A 13,937-nucleotide genomic window follows, 5' to 3' on the forward strand; every position below is an offset into this window, starting at 1 on the left:
AAGCCTCTGATACAGTCTTCGTCAATACTATGTATTCCTCCACAGTCGTGGGCGTCTGGATCTCCCCAGCTCGGTCGCCCGGTCGATCAGTGTGCCTCTGGTGTGAGGCCACGGGCTCTGCTGTGGTAGTGGCTCCTCCGGGTGTCCAGTGTCTGCTCTAAAGAAGTCTGTGATGTGTCTCTGAGACTGGCCAGCCTCTCCTCTCATCAAGCTCTCTCTGTGTCGGCGCAGCTCAAGTAGAAACAAACCCGAGCATCTCTGATCCTCGTATTGCATGACTCTGGAGAGTGGTCCAAAGCCCTCTCTGAACAAGCAGAGGAAGCGGCCTCGTATCTCGTAGTAGACAGGGCAGTGGCATGTGTCGTGCAACTCTGTCTCTGGCTCCATGCCACACAAGGGGCATGTCCTGGCCTCTGCTGGTACTCCATTGTATCTCCCAGTCTCGATCCGCAGCTGGTGTGAAGATGTGCGTATCTGGCCAATGGCACATCGTATCCCATGAGTCAAGTGAGTGTCCATGTATCTGGGCCTCGTCACAAAACCGTCCTCTGTAAGCTGGAGGAAATGCTCTCTGTAGAAAGCCATCTTCGTGCCCACCTCCTGCGCTGGTTGTATCCATGTCTTCCTGATGTCTAGCTGAGCCAGGTCTTGTCGGATGAGCCTGGTGATCTCGGACTGTGTAAGAGTCAAAGAGGGTGCCTCTAGTGAGTACTGGAAGGGGGGCAGTCTGTCTATGTTGAACCCATGCGCCTGAAACCATGATGTCATTTCACCATACCGGCATGTTGTATCTCCCCGCATGGCTGACTGTCTAGAGGACTCAAGTGCAAGGCGGGCATATCTGTCTCTGGGAAGCTCCCACACACGGTGTATGAAGGAGACGGATCTGGTAAGCGCCTCGACTACTAGTGAGGGGGAACCAAGCTCTGCTCGGATAATGGCAGGTGGTACTGAAGCCTTGGCTCTACTGAGCCGTGAGATCATAGAGACCAAAGGCTTCTCCGTGTCCCCCGAGTCCTGCCACCTACAGTACGTGACCTACCCTCTTGCCTATCGCTATTCCAGCCTGCCACAATGTGGCACCTCTTACATCTATTTTGTCCTCGATCCATGGTTGCCCTTTGCCTCTAATTGAGGCAAAGGTTGATAATATAGAAATCCTATCTTGAGGTGGCACCAACCAAAGCTACCACGTCAGCATAAATTGATGCATTTTCTGGCCTGTAAAGATTGTCAAGCTCTTCTTTTCCTTCATCTTGACCTTTGTCGATCAATCTTTATCTTCTGGCAATTGCTCGCTTAGAAGAAGACTTTGAAATTTGTAAGGACAAATCGCTCACATAAACAAATGTGACAATGGCCATTATTCCCCTATTTCCTCTTAACTAGGCATCTTTCTCCTGATTATCTCTTAACCAGTCTGCACATGAACCACTGCTGATTATTGAAGAACCAAATCACGAACACAAAGCAAGAATAGTAGCTCTAAATTTTTAAAATCCATTTTTTCTACAGCACTGGACCCTCATAAACACAACATGACTTCCGCAAAGAATTTACTCATCTTTTTGCCACTTGAAGAATTTATATCTACACATGTACATAAACAAACCCTATATTGAGACCAAATGCATGTTCAAAGGCCAATGGTGACGCTAGTCATTCAAAAAACTATTTTTTCAGGGACCAGCTCTATCATGCTGGTGGCACCGCAATCATAGGATAACAAGAACAATTTTCTTGGCAATATGGCTTCACTCTGGACAACTAGTGCTATTAAAAATAAGGGTTTACAAGTATCTACATTACTCACTGCAAGGGTGCTAGCCCCTCTATTGAGAAGAGCCAATGCATCTTACTATTTGCTACCTTTAAGGGATGATACAAAGGGAAGAGGAAGGGCGTAGCCGGTGCTTACTACAAATACTGAGTCCAATGAAGGCATGTATCCCCCTTGTAACATGAGTTCTTTGAGCCGTTTCATCTTAGAACACGGCTTGTCTTCTACTGGATAGCTCAAATCACCGACCAGAAAATGATGCACCTGATTGTTAACCTCTATGAACGCCATGCCAGGTTTCTTCTGCGCACCAACAGATTTCCTCCTCTCTTCTAGTTCGATGACTTCTCCCCACTCACACGCATCTGTGCATAACCGTGACATGAGCACATAACTTGCAGAGTCACTCTCGTCCAAGGTTGTAATCTTGTTGAAGCATTGCTTTCCAAGCTCAAAACTGCCATGTGTCCTGCAGTGACTAAGCAAAGATCTCCAACCTGTATCAGACTGCAACAACGGTATCTGCTGTTGGATCTGTATAGCTTCATCCAAGCGCCATACACGCCCTAAGATATCAAGCATACAAGTCAAATGATTAAGAGAAGGCTTCATTCCACGGGCTGTATCCATAGACTCTAAATGGTCAAAAGCTTGTTCCACTAGAGCTTCCTGGCCACATGCCGATAGAAGACAGACAAAGGTCACTGCATCCGGCTTGAATCCTTCACTTTTCATTGTTTCGACAAGACCCCAAGCTTCCTTGAAGTCCCTACATAGAGCATAACCAGACAACATGGCATTCCAGATCACGATATTAGGCTGCGGCACTGCTTCACACACAGTTAAGGCATCCTTTAGCCTATGCCACTTATAGTACATGTCAATCGAGGCACTTCCAACATAGACATGTGACTCATAACCCCCTTCCAGAATGAAACAATGCACCTGTTTGCCCTGATCCAAAGCTCCTATTGATGTGCATGCTTTGACAATGCTCACAAACGTATACTTATCAGGCTTCAAGCCCAACTCCTGCATTTGTGCAAAAAGCTGAAAAGCCAAATGCCCATAACCATGCTACGTATACACTGCAATCATCGCATTCCATGTCACAAGATCTCTTAGCTTTAAGCCATCTAATACACGACGGGCACCCTCAAGGTTTCCAAATTTAGCGTACATATCGATGAGGCTGCTTCCGACAACATGATCAAATCTAAAGTCAGTTTCAAAGATTTGAACATGCACAGTTTGGCCTTGATTAAGAGACGCCATGCCAGAACACAAATGCATCACAGTAACAAATGTGGCCTGATCAGGACAAACACCCACCATGAGCATCGTCCTGAACAACATGAATGCTTCATCATGCTTTCAAGACGAGCATACGCACCGATCAGGGAATTCCACGTGGCACAATCCGGTTCAAAACCTGCCTCTTGCATCTGTTTGAAAAGGAGCATAGCTTGTTCCAAAAGATTGTTATGGCAATAAGCTGCAATCATGACATTCCATGTGACCACATCTCGTCCGTGTGTGGAGAAGAAGATATTAGAGCCATCCTCAAGATCCCCACACTTGCCATAAACATCCAACAAGGTGTTAATGACAATGATCTTAGACTCAAGCCCACGTTCAAGTGCATGGCTATGAATCAGCTTGCAAAATAGCAGATTTGTGGTCTTTGCACAGGCCTTCAAGATGGAAACAAAAACATACTGATTAGGCAAAGCATCCGATAGCTGCATTTGAAAGTAAAGATCAAAGGCCTGGTAGGGGTGTCCGAGATGGGCATGTGCTGAAATGATTGCACACCACACAAAAGCACTTGGGTTTTCCAGAGTTCTGAAGACTTCTCGAGCTTCTGGTAAGCTTTTGAAGAAGGTGAACATGCGGATGAGGTGGGCTGCCAAGAAAGGGTCGTTTGCGAACCCAAGGCCATGGATGAGTTCCTGCACTTTCCTGCCGCTTGCTAGGGACCTGCACTGTTGTAGCAATTTATACAAACTCTCTACAGTGGCTTCAGCAGCACCTCGGAAGGGCGCATAGCACATATAGAAAGACCAAGCAAACGTAAATTTTTGAAACTTAGGCTAGCTCTGTTCAGATGGCAAGTGCAAGGCCTTAACAAAAGTGCCTCGGGGTTTTGAATGAACCTTGGTCAGTCATCCCCCCGGCTTCAAATCGGAAACTTGGGTTGTGGCAGCCGGTGTCCCCAATGCCTAACAAAAACCTATAAAATAAAACTCTGCAGCTAGAAATAAACTATAAAAAAAAAGGTAAACTCAGATACACCCCTTAAAAATCCGATGGCCGAGCTTACGTCGCATCTCACGTCCTCACTTTGCTATCCGAGCTTCATTAACTACCCAGTGCTCTTAAGTGTTGAGGAGTGCAAGCTATGACTATATTTTCCACCTTGAAGATCTTTGAGGAGGTTTATGGGGCAGCCCGGTATCTGCTGTTGGATCTGTATAGCTTCATCCAAGCGCCCTGCACGCCCTAAGATATCAAGCATACAAGTCAAATGATTAAGAGAAGGCTTCATTCCATGGGCCACATGAGCTTCCTCGCCACATGCTGATAGAAGACAAACAAAGGTCACTGCATCCGGCTTGAATCCTTCACTTTTCATTGATTCGATAAGACCCCAAGCTTCCTTGAAGTCCCTACATAGAGCATAACCAGACAACATGGCATTCCAGATCACGATATTAGGCTGCGGCACTGCTTCACACACAGTTAAGGCATCCTTTAGCCTATGCCACTTACAGTACATGTCAATCAAGACACTTCCAAACTTAGACATCTGACTCATAACCCCCTTCCAGAATGAAACAATGCACTTGTTTGCCCTGATCCAAAGCTCCTATTGATGTGCATGCTTTGACAATGCTCACAAACGTATACTTATCAGGCTTCAGGCCCAACTCCTGCATTTGTGCCAAAAGCTGAAAAGCCAAATGCCCATAACCATGCTGTGTATACACTGCAATCATCGCATTCCATGTCACAAGATCTCTTAGCTTTAAGCCATCAAATACACGACGGGCACCCTCAAGGTTTCCAAATTTAGCGTACATATCGATGAGGCTGCTTCCGACAACATGATCAAATCCAAAGTCAGTTTTAAAGATTTGAACATGCACAGTTTGGCCTTGATTAAGAGACGCCATGCCAGAACACAAATGCATCACAGTAATAAATGTGGCCTGATCAGGACAAACACCCACCATGAGCATCGTCCTGAACAACATGAATGCTTCATCATGCTTTCCAAGACGAGCATATGCACCGATCAGGGAATTCCACGTGGCACAATCCGGTTCAAAACCTGCCTCTTGCATCTGTTTGAAAAGGAACACAGCTTGTTCCAAAAGTTTGTTATGGCAATAAGCTGCAATCATGACATTCCATGTGACCACATCTCGTCCGTGTGTGGAGAAGAAGATATTAGAGCCATCCTCAAGATCCCCACACTTGCCATAAACATCCAACAAGGTGTTGATAACAATGATCTTATTCTCAAGCCCACGTTCAAGTGCATGGCTATGAATCAGCTTGCAAAATAGCAGATTTGTGGTCTTTGCACAGGCCTTCAAGATGGAAACAAAAACATACTGATTAGGCAAAGCATGCGATAGTTGTATTTGAAAGTAAAGATCAAAGGCCTGGTAGGGGTGTCCGAGATGGGCATGTGCTGAAATGATTGCACACCACACAAAAGCACTTGGGTTTTCCAGAGTTCTGAAGACTTGTCGGGCTTCTGGTAAGCTTTTAAAGAAGGTGAACATGCGGATGAGGTGGGCTGCCAAGAAAGGGTTCGTTTTTCTTAGGGAAGGGAGAGCCTTCTGTGCTTTAGTGAGAGAGTGCAAGTGATCACAAACAAAGAGAATAGACACTGTGCGTGAAGGTGTTGAGAGAGAGAGAGAGAGAGAGAGAGAGAGAGAGAGAGAGAGAGAGAGAGAAAAGAGAGTACGACACCAGGGATGTTGTCAAGTGGAACTGCTGTGTCTGCTAATGCCAAAGCTGCTCTGCAATGCAAAAACGCCAAGGCTCATCTGTCTTGCAAAAAACGCTAGCTTGATGCTGTTGCAAAAACGCTAGGCCATGCTGTTTTGGTCCTGTTGAGAAGTTGCCTGTTGAGAAAAGTGCTCCTGCTGCCTCTTCTGCCAAAAAGTGCTAGCGCTAGGTTTCTACTTATACAAACTTAGCAAAATTGCCGTACCTACTTTCCAACAAAAGTCACTTAAAATAATAAGTGAAAAATGTCAAAAATAGGGAAAACAGGTTTTGTGCACTGGAAAATGCTCCTGATGGATTCTGATGGTAACGCTCATGATCATGCTGTGTGCAACCAGAGGATATGCATCTACTCTAAGTGTCTGGACATGCACAGTCTGCGAACAGACTCACAAAAGTGCCAGATCACTTCCTATTCTAGACTGACTTGACTGAACTGAACCCTGGTCATGTTGTAGCTTGTCCACAGAAACATAGGGTTGGATGTGTCACGTGACAGCTAGCCTGCATGGCTACAAGCTCCCAGGCTCGAGGGTGAGCCCGTATTGGCTCTATGGCTGGGAGGTGAGCCTGATGTCCACTCATTACGTGTGTATAGGTGTGAGTTTGGCTTGCGTCATGTCATGTGTGCAGGATGGATTGGGCAAGGGATTAACACAGCTCTTGCTTCAACTTCTTGATGTTAGTACTTTGACATACTTCTAGCCTTGGCTGTCAGTCCCCAAACTGGGAGAATGCTTGAAACAGATTCACAATGGATGATGAATCCCAACAATGCAACTGAAAACCAGCCGGTCTCCCACAAGACAGGCGGTGCCAAGGAAACCACCATTGGTAGAGACAAACAGCAGGATGAACTCCATACAAATTGATATCTACACAGCTTCAGTGGCAACACCACTATTTCCTAAACACGCATTGGCCCCAAACTTGGCCCCTCTTGCCATACCACTTTATATTTCCATTACAACTCTCTCCCACTCGGGTGGTTCTACTCTGTGGCATTGGCTTATTTTCAGTACTCGGGCTCTTCCTTTTGTATTTATTTTAAATGACCAGATGAATAAAGCATGTGCAGTGGTAGACATGGTACTTCTGAATGGTACTGTTTCATGGTGACATGAATGGTACTGTTTCATGTCACCATTTGGTGACTTTGCACTGATGACATGGCAGATGGTGGACATATGGCAGCTAATGAGTGGACAACTAGCTGAGGACCTTACAGCCTAAGTGACAAGAGAGATGTAGCAGGTCCACGTGGCCAGTTTAGCTGATGTGGCTGCATGTTGAGCACATTGACTTGTCTGTCAGTAGTCATGCAGAACTGAGCATGCTGACTTGGCAGCTGGAGGTCACAGAGTGCTGACGTGGACTGATAATGTGGCAGTATGCCACATAGTAGCACCTTCTTGGATGGCCACCAGTTAAATATGGTGATAGAGGCATGCAGTAATGACAAGGGCAGTCCCTGAGGATTCAACTAGCTGATGATGTGACTAGAGGGTAAAGTGGTGACCTACTGGCATGGCAGTGGGCATGCTGAGAAGAGGTGGCATACAGCGTGTGGCAAGGCTGCTTATGTTGTAGTCAGTGGGCAACAATGTGACATAAACGTTTCAAGGTTTCGTGCGTGGGGTTTCGAGGTTTCTGAAACGATTCGTTTCACAGCTCAAAGAAAGCGAAACACAGGTTTTGTTTTACATGTATGTACCTATAGTTATACATTGAATATACATACAAATTCACATGTCAAGACATGTGAAATACCAAAATCTAGATGTGAGACTTGAGTCACGAGTGAACAAGGTAAGTCAACAGCCAGCAGCAACGTACAGGTAAAGACGAGGGGGCCAAGCTGATGCGTAAGGTTCACAGAGAGAGAGAGAGAGAGAGAGAGAGAGAGAGTATTTGAGGGCCAAAAAATTTATCGATTTTTTAAGGCCTTTGTACATGGCTTAAAAAATCCCCAAACGGGTGGTTTGAGGTCAATATGTCCAAAGAGGGCCACAAAAAAAAATCAACTCGTTCCGCCCGTTGCACCTAAACATTTCGGCCGTTTTGCCTTTTGGGGGTTTTGGAGGGCCGAAACTCGCTTTTACGTCACTATAGCTCTGGGCAAGACGTTGATGGCACGGCTGGGTGCTAAAGTGGCTGAGTGTGACGTGGCAGCCAGTTGGCAGCCCAATAAGTGCAAACCACAAGCAGGTTCTGATGTGGCAGATGTGCTACATGTAAATAGGCTGGCCAACCAGTAGTCATAAGTGAAGGTGTTTGCAAATTCAAAAACCCTTGTGTGCTAAAACAAAAAAGAGAAATCGCCTGGATTAAAAAAAGCCACTGCTCATGTGCCAGAACACGCACATAGCTTTTGATTGGGCAAGAGCTTGTGGTGTTAAATCTTTTCCTGGCTATGCCTTGAGACAGTATAAAGACCTCTTTGCGGGGCATTATTAGAAAAACAGATAAGCTAGAGTTCAAATTGGCAAACATGTAGAATTCAGGTAGAGGTTCCTTACTGATGTAAGGATCTGGGTGCTGCTGTTTTTCCAAACGAGCCTCCCCTCTCTCTATCAGCCGATCAATTGCATCAATATCTACCTGCCAAAAAAAACTGTAAGCACCAAATTTTTTGGGGGTGTACTCGAAAAAGGGAATGAAAACAAATACCTCATCTCTGTGGGCCTCAAACTCCGCTCTCCTCTTGTCAGCCTGCATTGGATCACATTTTCCAAGAATTACTAGAGTTTAATATATTGGAATGGAGATCAGGTTTAATTCCAGTGCCAGCATAATATGAAATATCAAAGCAAATAAGCTCTTTTTGCGGAAGGTTGTGATATCATATGTAGACATTTGCGGTTCCATACTTAAAACCTTCCAAAACTAGAGGTTAATAATACACAGCCTGCTTTCTTTTTAGAAAAAGCCTTGTGGCGAAAATAATTACATGTAAGGTTAGAAAACGAAAGCTGAAGTACCCTTCCTTAAGTATTCAGAAAGCTTTAACAAAGTACCCTTTGGTTCCCTGTAAGATTGTGCACGCTGCACAGTGCCATTAATTTAATTTGTTTGGCTATATAAAAAGGAGTCATTTTTTTGTTCATGTCCTTTAGAGACTAACTCCTCGTGGATGCTGTAGCAATCTAACAAATGAAGTAACTATGAGAGGTAAAAGCAAATCCTGCATATCTAACTTATAAAATCCACTTATATAGTCAATGGGTGCGTCCCTTGATATGGCAGTACATGAGTATCACAAAGTAATAAAAAACCTTGTCCAAGGGATGGTGGTCTGCCAGAAACATATAAGTACCTTTATACGGTCAGAATTGCACTTAAGACCTGTGGGGGGGATCAAAAATGACTAGAACACTTGCAAAACAGACAATTGAGAGGCACAAGAACTCCTGGGACAAGGTAAGAATTTAACGCACTGGATTTGAAAGTGACCCTGTATGGATTACTTTGTAAAAACCATTAAATGAATCAGCGAATCAACAACCAGTGACGATGCCTCTCACAAACAATGGACAGCCACCAAAATTCCGAAGCGCTGTGATAAGAACCCCCTCCAAACCAGCCCAATGCAGTGAACTTCGCCTAGGGCAGCCTCCTTTGACTGCAAGCTTGCAAAACACAAAACGCTGCAAGACAGAGAGGGCGATGAGGATGGAGAGAGACTGCTGGCAGTAGTAGACAGAAAACGCAGAGGAGAGAGAAAGCATTGATGCACAGAACGTCTTCAAAAGGCCAAAATGAGCTATGAGACCAATTTGTTACAAAATGGTGAATCTGAGAGAGAGAGAGAGAGAGAGAGAGAGAGAGAAATGAAATGAAATGAAATGTTATATTAACGTCTTCAAAAGGCCAAAGTGACCTATGAGACCAAAAAGTTACAATGTGGTGGATCAGATACAAAGTCAGAGTAACAAAATTGACAAAATAACAAAACAAATATACTATGGAATCTTGGACTGTTAGGGCAGAGGAGCTAGCCGGGGTAGGTAAGTCACAAGAGATCCAGCATCGGTCGCTGGCGGATTTCATCAATCTCCTCCATGGTCAGTAGTTTGACCGGGCGTCGCGCATGTCGGGCCAAAGTGATCCGAAGCCTCTGATACAGTCTTCGTCGATACTATGTATTCCTCCACAGTCGTGGGCGTCTGGATCTCCCCAGCTCGGTCGCCCGGTCGATCAGTGTGCCTCTGGTGTGAGGCCACGGGCTCTGCTGTGGTAGTGGCTCCTCCAGGTGTCCAGTGTCTGCTCTAAAGAAGTCTGTGATGTGTCTCTGAGACTGGCCAACCTCTCCTCTCATCAAGCTCTCTCTGTGTCGGCGCAGCTCAAGTAGAAACAAACCCAAGCATCTCTGATCCTCGTATTGCATGACTCTGGAGAGTGGTCCAAAGCCCTCTCTGAACAAGCAGAGGAAGCGGCCTCGTATCTCGTAGTAGACAGGGCAGTGGCATGTGTAGTGCAACTCTGTCTCTGGCTCCATGCCACACAAGGGGCATGTCCTGGCCTCTGCTGATACTCCATTGTATCTCCAAGTCTCGATCTGCAGCTGGTGTGAAGATGTGCGTATCTGGCCAATGGCACATCGTATCCCATGAGTCAAGTGAGTGTCCATGTATCTGGGCCTCGTCACAAAACCGTCCTCTATAAGCTGGAGGAAATGCTCTCTGTAGAAAGCCATCTTCGTGCCCAGCTCTTGCGCTGGTTGTATCCATGTCTTCCTGATGTCTAGCTGAGCCAGGTCTTGTCGGATGAGCCTGGTGATCTCGGACTGTGTAAGAGTCAAAGAGGGTGCCTCTAGTGAGTACTGGAAGGGGGGTAGTCTGTCTATGTTGAACCCATGCGCCTGAAACCATGATGTCATTTCACCATACCAGCATGTTGTATATTCCCGCATGGCTGACTGTCTAGAGGACTCAAGTGCAAGGCGGGCATATTTGTCTCTGGAAGGACGTAGCGGATGCTTACTGCAAATACTGAGTCCAATGAAGGCATGTATCCCCCTTGTAACATGAGTTCTCTGAGCCGTTTCATCTTAGAACACGGCTTGTCTTCTACTGGATAGCTCAAATCACCGACCAAAAAATGATGCACCTGATTGTTAACCTCTATGAACGCCATGCCAGGTTTCTTCTGCGCACCAACAGATTTCCTCCTCTCTTCTAGTTCGATGGCTTCTCCCCACTCACACGCATCTATGCATAACCGTGACATGAGCACATAACTTGCAGAGTCACTCTCGTCCAAGGTTGTAATCTTGTTGAAGCATTGCTTTCCAAGCTCAAAACTGCCATGTGTCCTGCAGTGACTAAGCAAAGATCTCCAACCTGTATCAGACTGCAACAATGGTATCTGCTGTTGGATCTGTATAGCTTCATCCAAGCGCCCTACACGCCCTAAGATATCAAGCATACAAGTCAAATGATTAAGAGAAGGCTTCATTCCATGGGCTGTATCCATAGACTCTAAATGGTCAAAAGCTTGTTCCACTAGAGCTTCCTGGCCACATGCGGATAGAAGACAGACAAAGGTCACTGCATCCGGCTTGAATCCTTCACTTTTCATTGATTCAACAAGACCCCAAGCTTCCTTGAAGTCCCTACATAGAGCATAACCAGACAACATGGCATTCCAGATCACGATATTAGGCTGCGGCACTGCTTCACACACAGTTAAGGCATCCTTTAGCCTATGCCACTTACAATACATGTCAATCAAGGCACTTCCAACATAGACATCTGACTCATAACCCCCTTCTAGAATGAAACAATGCACCTGTTTACCCTGATCCAAAGCTCCTATTGATGTGCATGCTTTGACAATGCTCACAAACGTATACTTATCAGGCTTCAGGCCCAACTCCTGCATTTGTTCAAAAAGCTGAAAAGCCAAATGCCCATAGCCATGCTGTGTATACACTGCAATCATCGCATTCCATGTCACAAGATCTCTTAGCTTTAAGCCATCAAATACACGACGGGCACCCTCAAGGTTTCCAAATTTAGCGTACATATCAATGAGGCTGCTTCCGACAACATGATCGAATCTAAAGTCAGTTTCAAAGATTTGAACATGCACAATTTGGCCTTCATTAAGAGACGCCATGCCAGAACACAAATGCATCACAGTAACAAATGTGGCTTGATCAGGACAAACACCCACCATGAGCATCGTCCTGAATAACATGAATGCTTCATCATGCTTTCCAAGACGAGCATATGCACCGATCAGGGAATTCCACGTGGCACAATCCGGTTCAAAACCTGCCTCTTGCATCTGTTTGAAAAGGAGCACAGCTTGTTCCAAAAGATTGTTATGGCAATAAGCTGCAATCATGACATTCCATGTGACCACATCTCGTCCGTGTGTGGAGAAGAAGATATTAGAGCCATGCTCAAGATCCCCACACTTGCCATAAACATCCAACAAGGTGTTGATGACAATGATCTTAGACTCAAGCCCACGTTCAATTGCATGGCTATGAATCAGCTTGCAAAATAGCAGATTTGTGGTCTTTGCACAGGCCTTCAAGATGGAAACAAAAACATATTGATTAGGCAAAGCATCCGATAGCTGCATTTGAAAGTAAAGATCAAAGGCCTCATAGGGGTGACCGAGATGGGCATGTGCTGAAATGATTGCACACCACACAAAAGCACTTGGGTTTTCCAGAGTTCTGAAGACTTGTCGGGCCTCTGGTAAGCTTTTGAAGAAGGTGAACATGCGGATGAGGTGGGCTGCCAGGAAAGGGTCGTTTGCGAACCCATGGCCATGGATGAGTTCCTGCACTTTCCTGCCGCTTGCTAGGGACCTGCACTGTTGTAGCAATTTATACAAACTCTCTACAGTGGCTTCAGCAGCACCTCGCAATGGCGCATAGCACATATTGAAAGACCAAGCAAACTTAGGGTGAGTTTAGACGAGCGCAGCGGCAGCAGTACCTGTGCATTCCTGCCTCCACCCTTCCAGTTCACAGCAGGCGGCGGCAAATAGTTATCCACAGCTGCGCAAGAACAGGTGCTTCATTTTGATTGGCGTGGGAAGGCAAACTGCAGCGCTCTCCGCAGTCCACGCTGAAAAGGGCGCGCGCGGTAGTCCAGCATTTCCGAAGGGGGGGGCTCGCCCATCTCACTGTGGGTTCGGAAGCTCTAGCTGCGCAATTAAAGCAATGATAAGTGTCCATCGTGGATGAATGCCCCTGCCCCATGCTCTACCGCCGTCCCGTCTGAATCCACCCTTAAATTTTTGCCTCGGGGTTTTGAATGAACCTTGGTCAGTCATCCCCCGGCTTCAAATCTGAAACTTGGGTTGTGGCAGCCGGTGTCCCCAATTCACAAGAAGATTTTGAAATTTTCTCATGTTGGAAAACGGAGTCTTTTCTAGTGTTTTTCATACAATGAATAACATTATGAGCTTCTGCTCGAGAGGCACCGCATACCTAGCTAGGTATGCCGTGCCTCCCTCACAGAAGCGCATGATGTTGAGGTAAGTCACAATGTGGGAATTATTGTGAGAATTTTTCCAAAACTTCTTGTGCAATGCCTAACAAAAACCCATAAAGTAAAACTCTGCAGCTAGAAGTAAACTATATAAAAAAAGGTAAACTCAGATACACCCCTTAAAAATCGGATGGCCGAGCTTATGTCGCATCTTACGTCCTCACTTTGCTATCCGAGCTTCATTAACTACCCAATGCTCTTTAGTGTTGAGGAGTGCAAGCTATGGCTATATTTTCCACCTTGAAGATCTTTGAGGAGGTCTATGGGGCAGCCCTGCAAATCGCAAATCACACTGCACACGCAATGCGCTGTGTTTGTCAAAGCCAAAAGGCATTCCGACTAGGTAGTATTTTGTGAATCGACATGACAATAGGCATGGGTTGGAGCTTGTCTTTTGCATTGTGTTGTGTATATATATATATATATACAAACACACACTTTCATTTCACATTTCGTGGAATCTTCAAGGATTCCTTCAAGTGATTCCCCCCTCCTATGAAGCTAAATTTTCATTCAAAAGCTCTTGAAAATTGGGTTCATGAGCGCATACATCGATGCCTTTGTACGCGTTGCACTAAGCACTTGTCCAATAGTTGGTGTTGCAGTCTTTATGCACCTTC

At 45.6% G+C, this 13,937-nt stretch overlaps 1 protein-coding gene and 2 pseudogenes across 2 annotated transcripts; all 3 read right to left on the reverse strand.

The window, feature by feature from the left end:
- Positions 1-1,858: 1,858 nt before the first annotated feature.
- On the reverse strand, positions 1,859-3,834 carry LOC147463213 (pentatricopeptide repeat-containing protein At5g16860-like; annotated as a pseudogene).
- A 311-nt stretch (positions 3,835-4,145) lies between these two features.
- LOC147463214 (pentatricopeptide repeat-containing protein At5g16860-like) lies at positions 4,146-13,055 on the reverse strand (annotated as a pseudogene). The gene is made up of 3 exons (XR_015185018.1): positions 12,760-13,055; positions 8,474-8,515; positions 4,146-8,404 (listed from the first exon to the last, which is right to left on the reverse strand). The product of XR_015185018.1 is annotated as a pentatricopeptide repeat-containing protein At5g16860-like (transcript).
- LOC147463215 (pentatricopeptide repeat-containing protein At5g16860-like) lies at positions 9,635-12,761 on the reverse strand. The gene has a single exon (XM_086487744.1). It carries the CDS (start codon positions 12,701-12,703, stop codon positions 10,679-10,681), a length of 2,025 nt encoding a protein of 674 aa, XP_086343870.1. The 5' UTR covers positions 12,704-12,761; the 3' UTR covers positions 9,635-10,678.
- Positions 13,056-13,937: the final 882 nt, after the last annotated feature.

The sequence above is a fragment of the Adiantum capillus-veneris genome, chromosome 2, assembly GCF_014529385.1.
Source record: "Adiantum capillus-veneris isolate H3 chromosome 2, ASM1452938v2, whole genome shotgun sequence".
Classification (NCBI taxonomy): Eukaryota; Viridiplantae; Streptophyta; class Polypodiopsida; order Polypodiales; family Pteridaceae; genus Adiantum; species Adiantum capillus-veneris.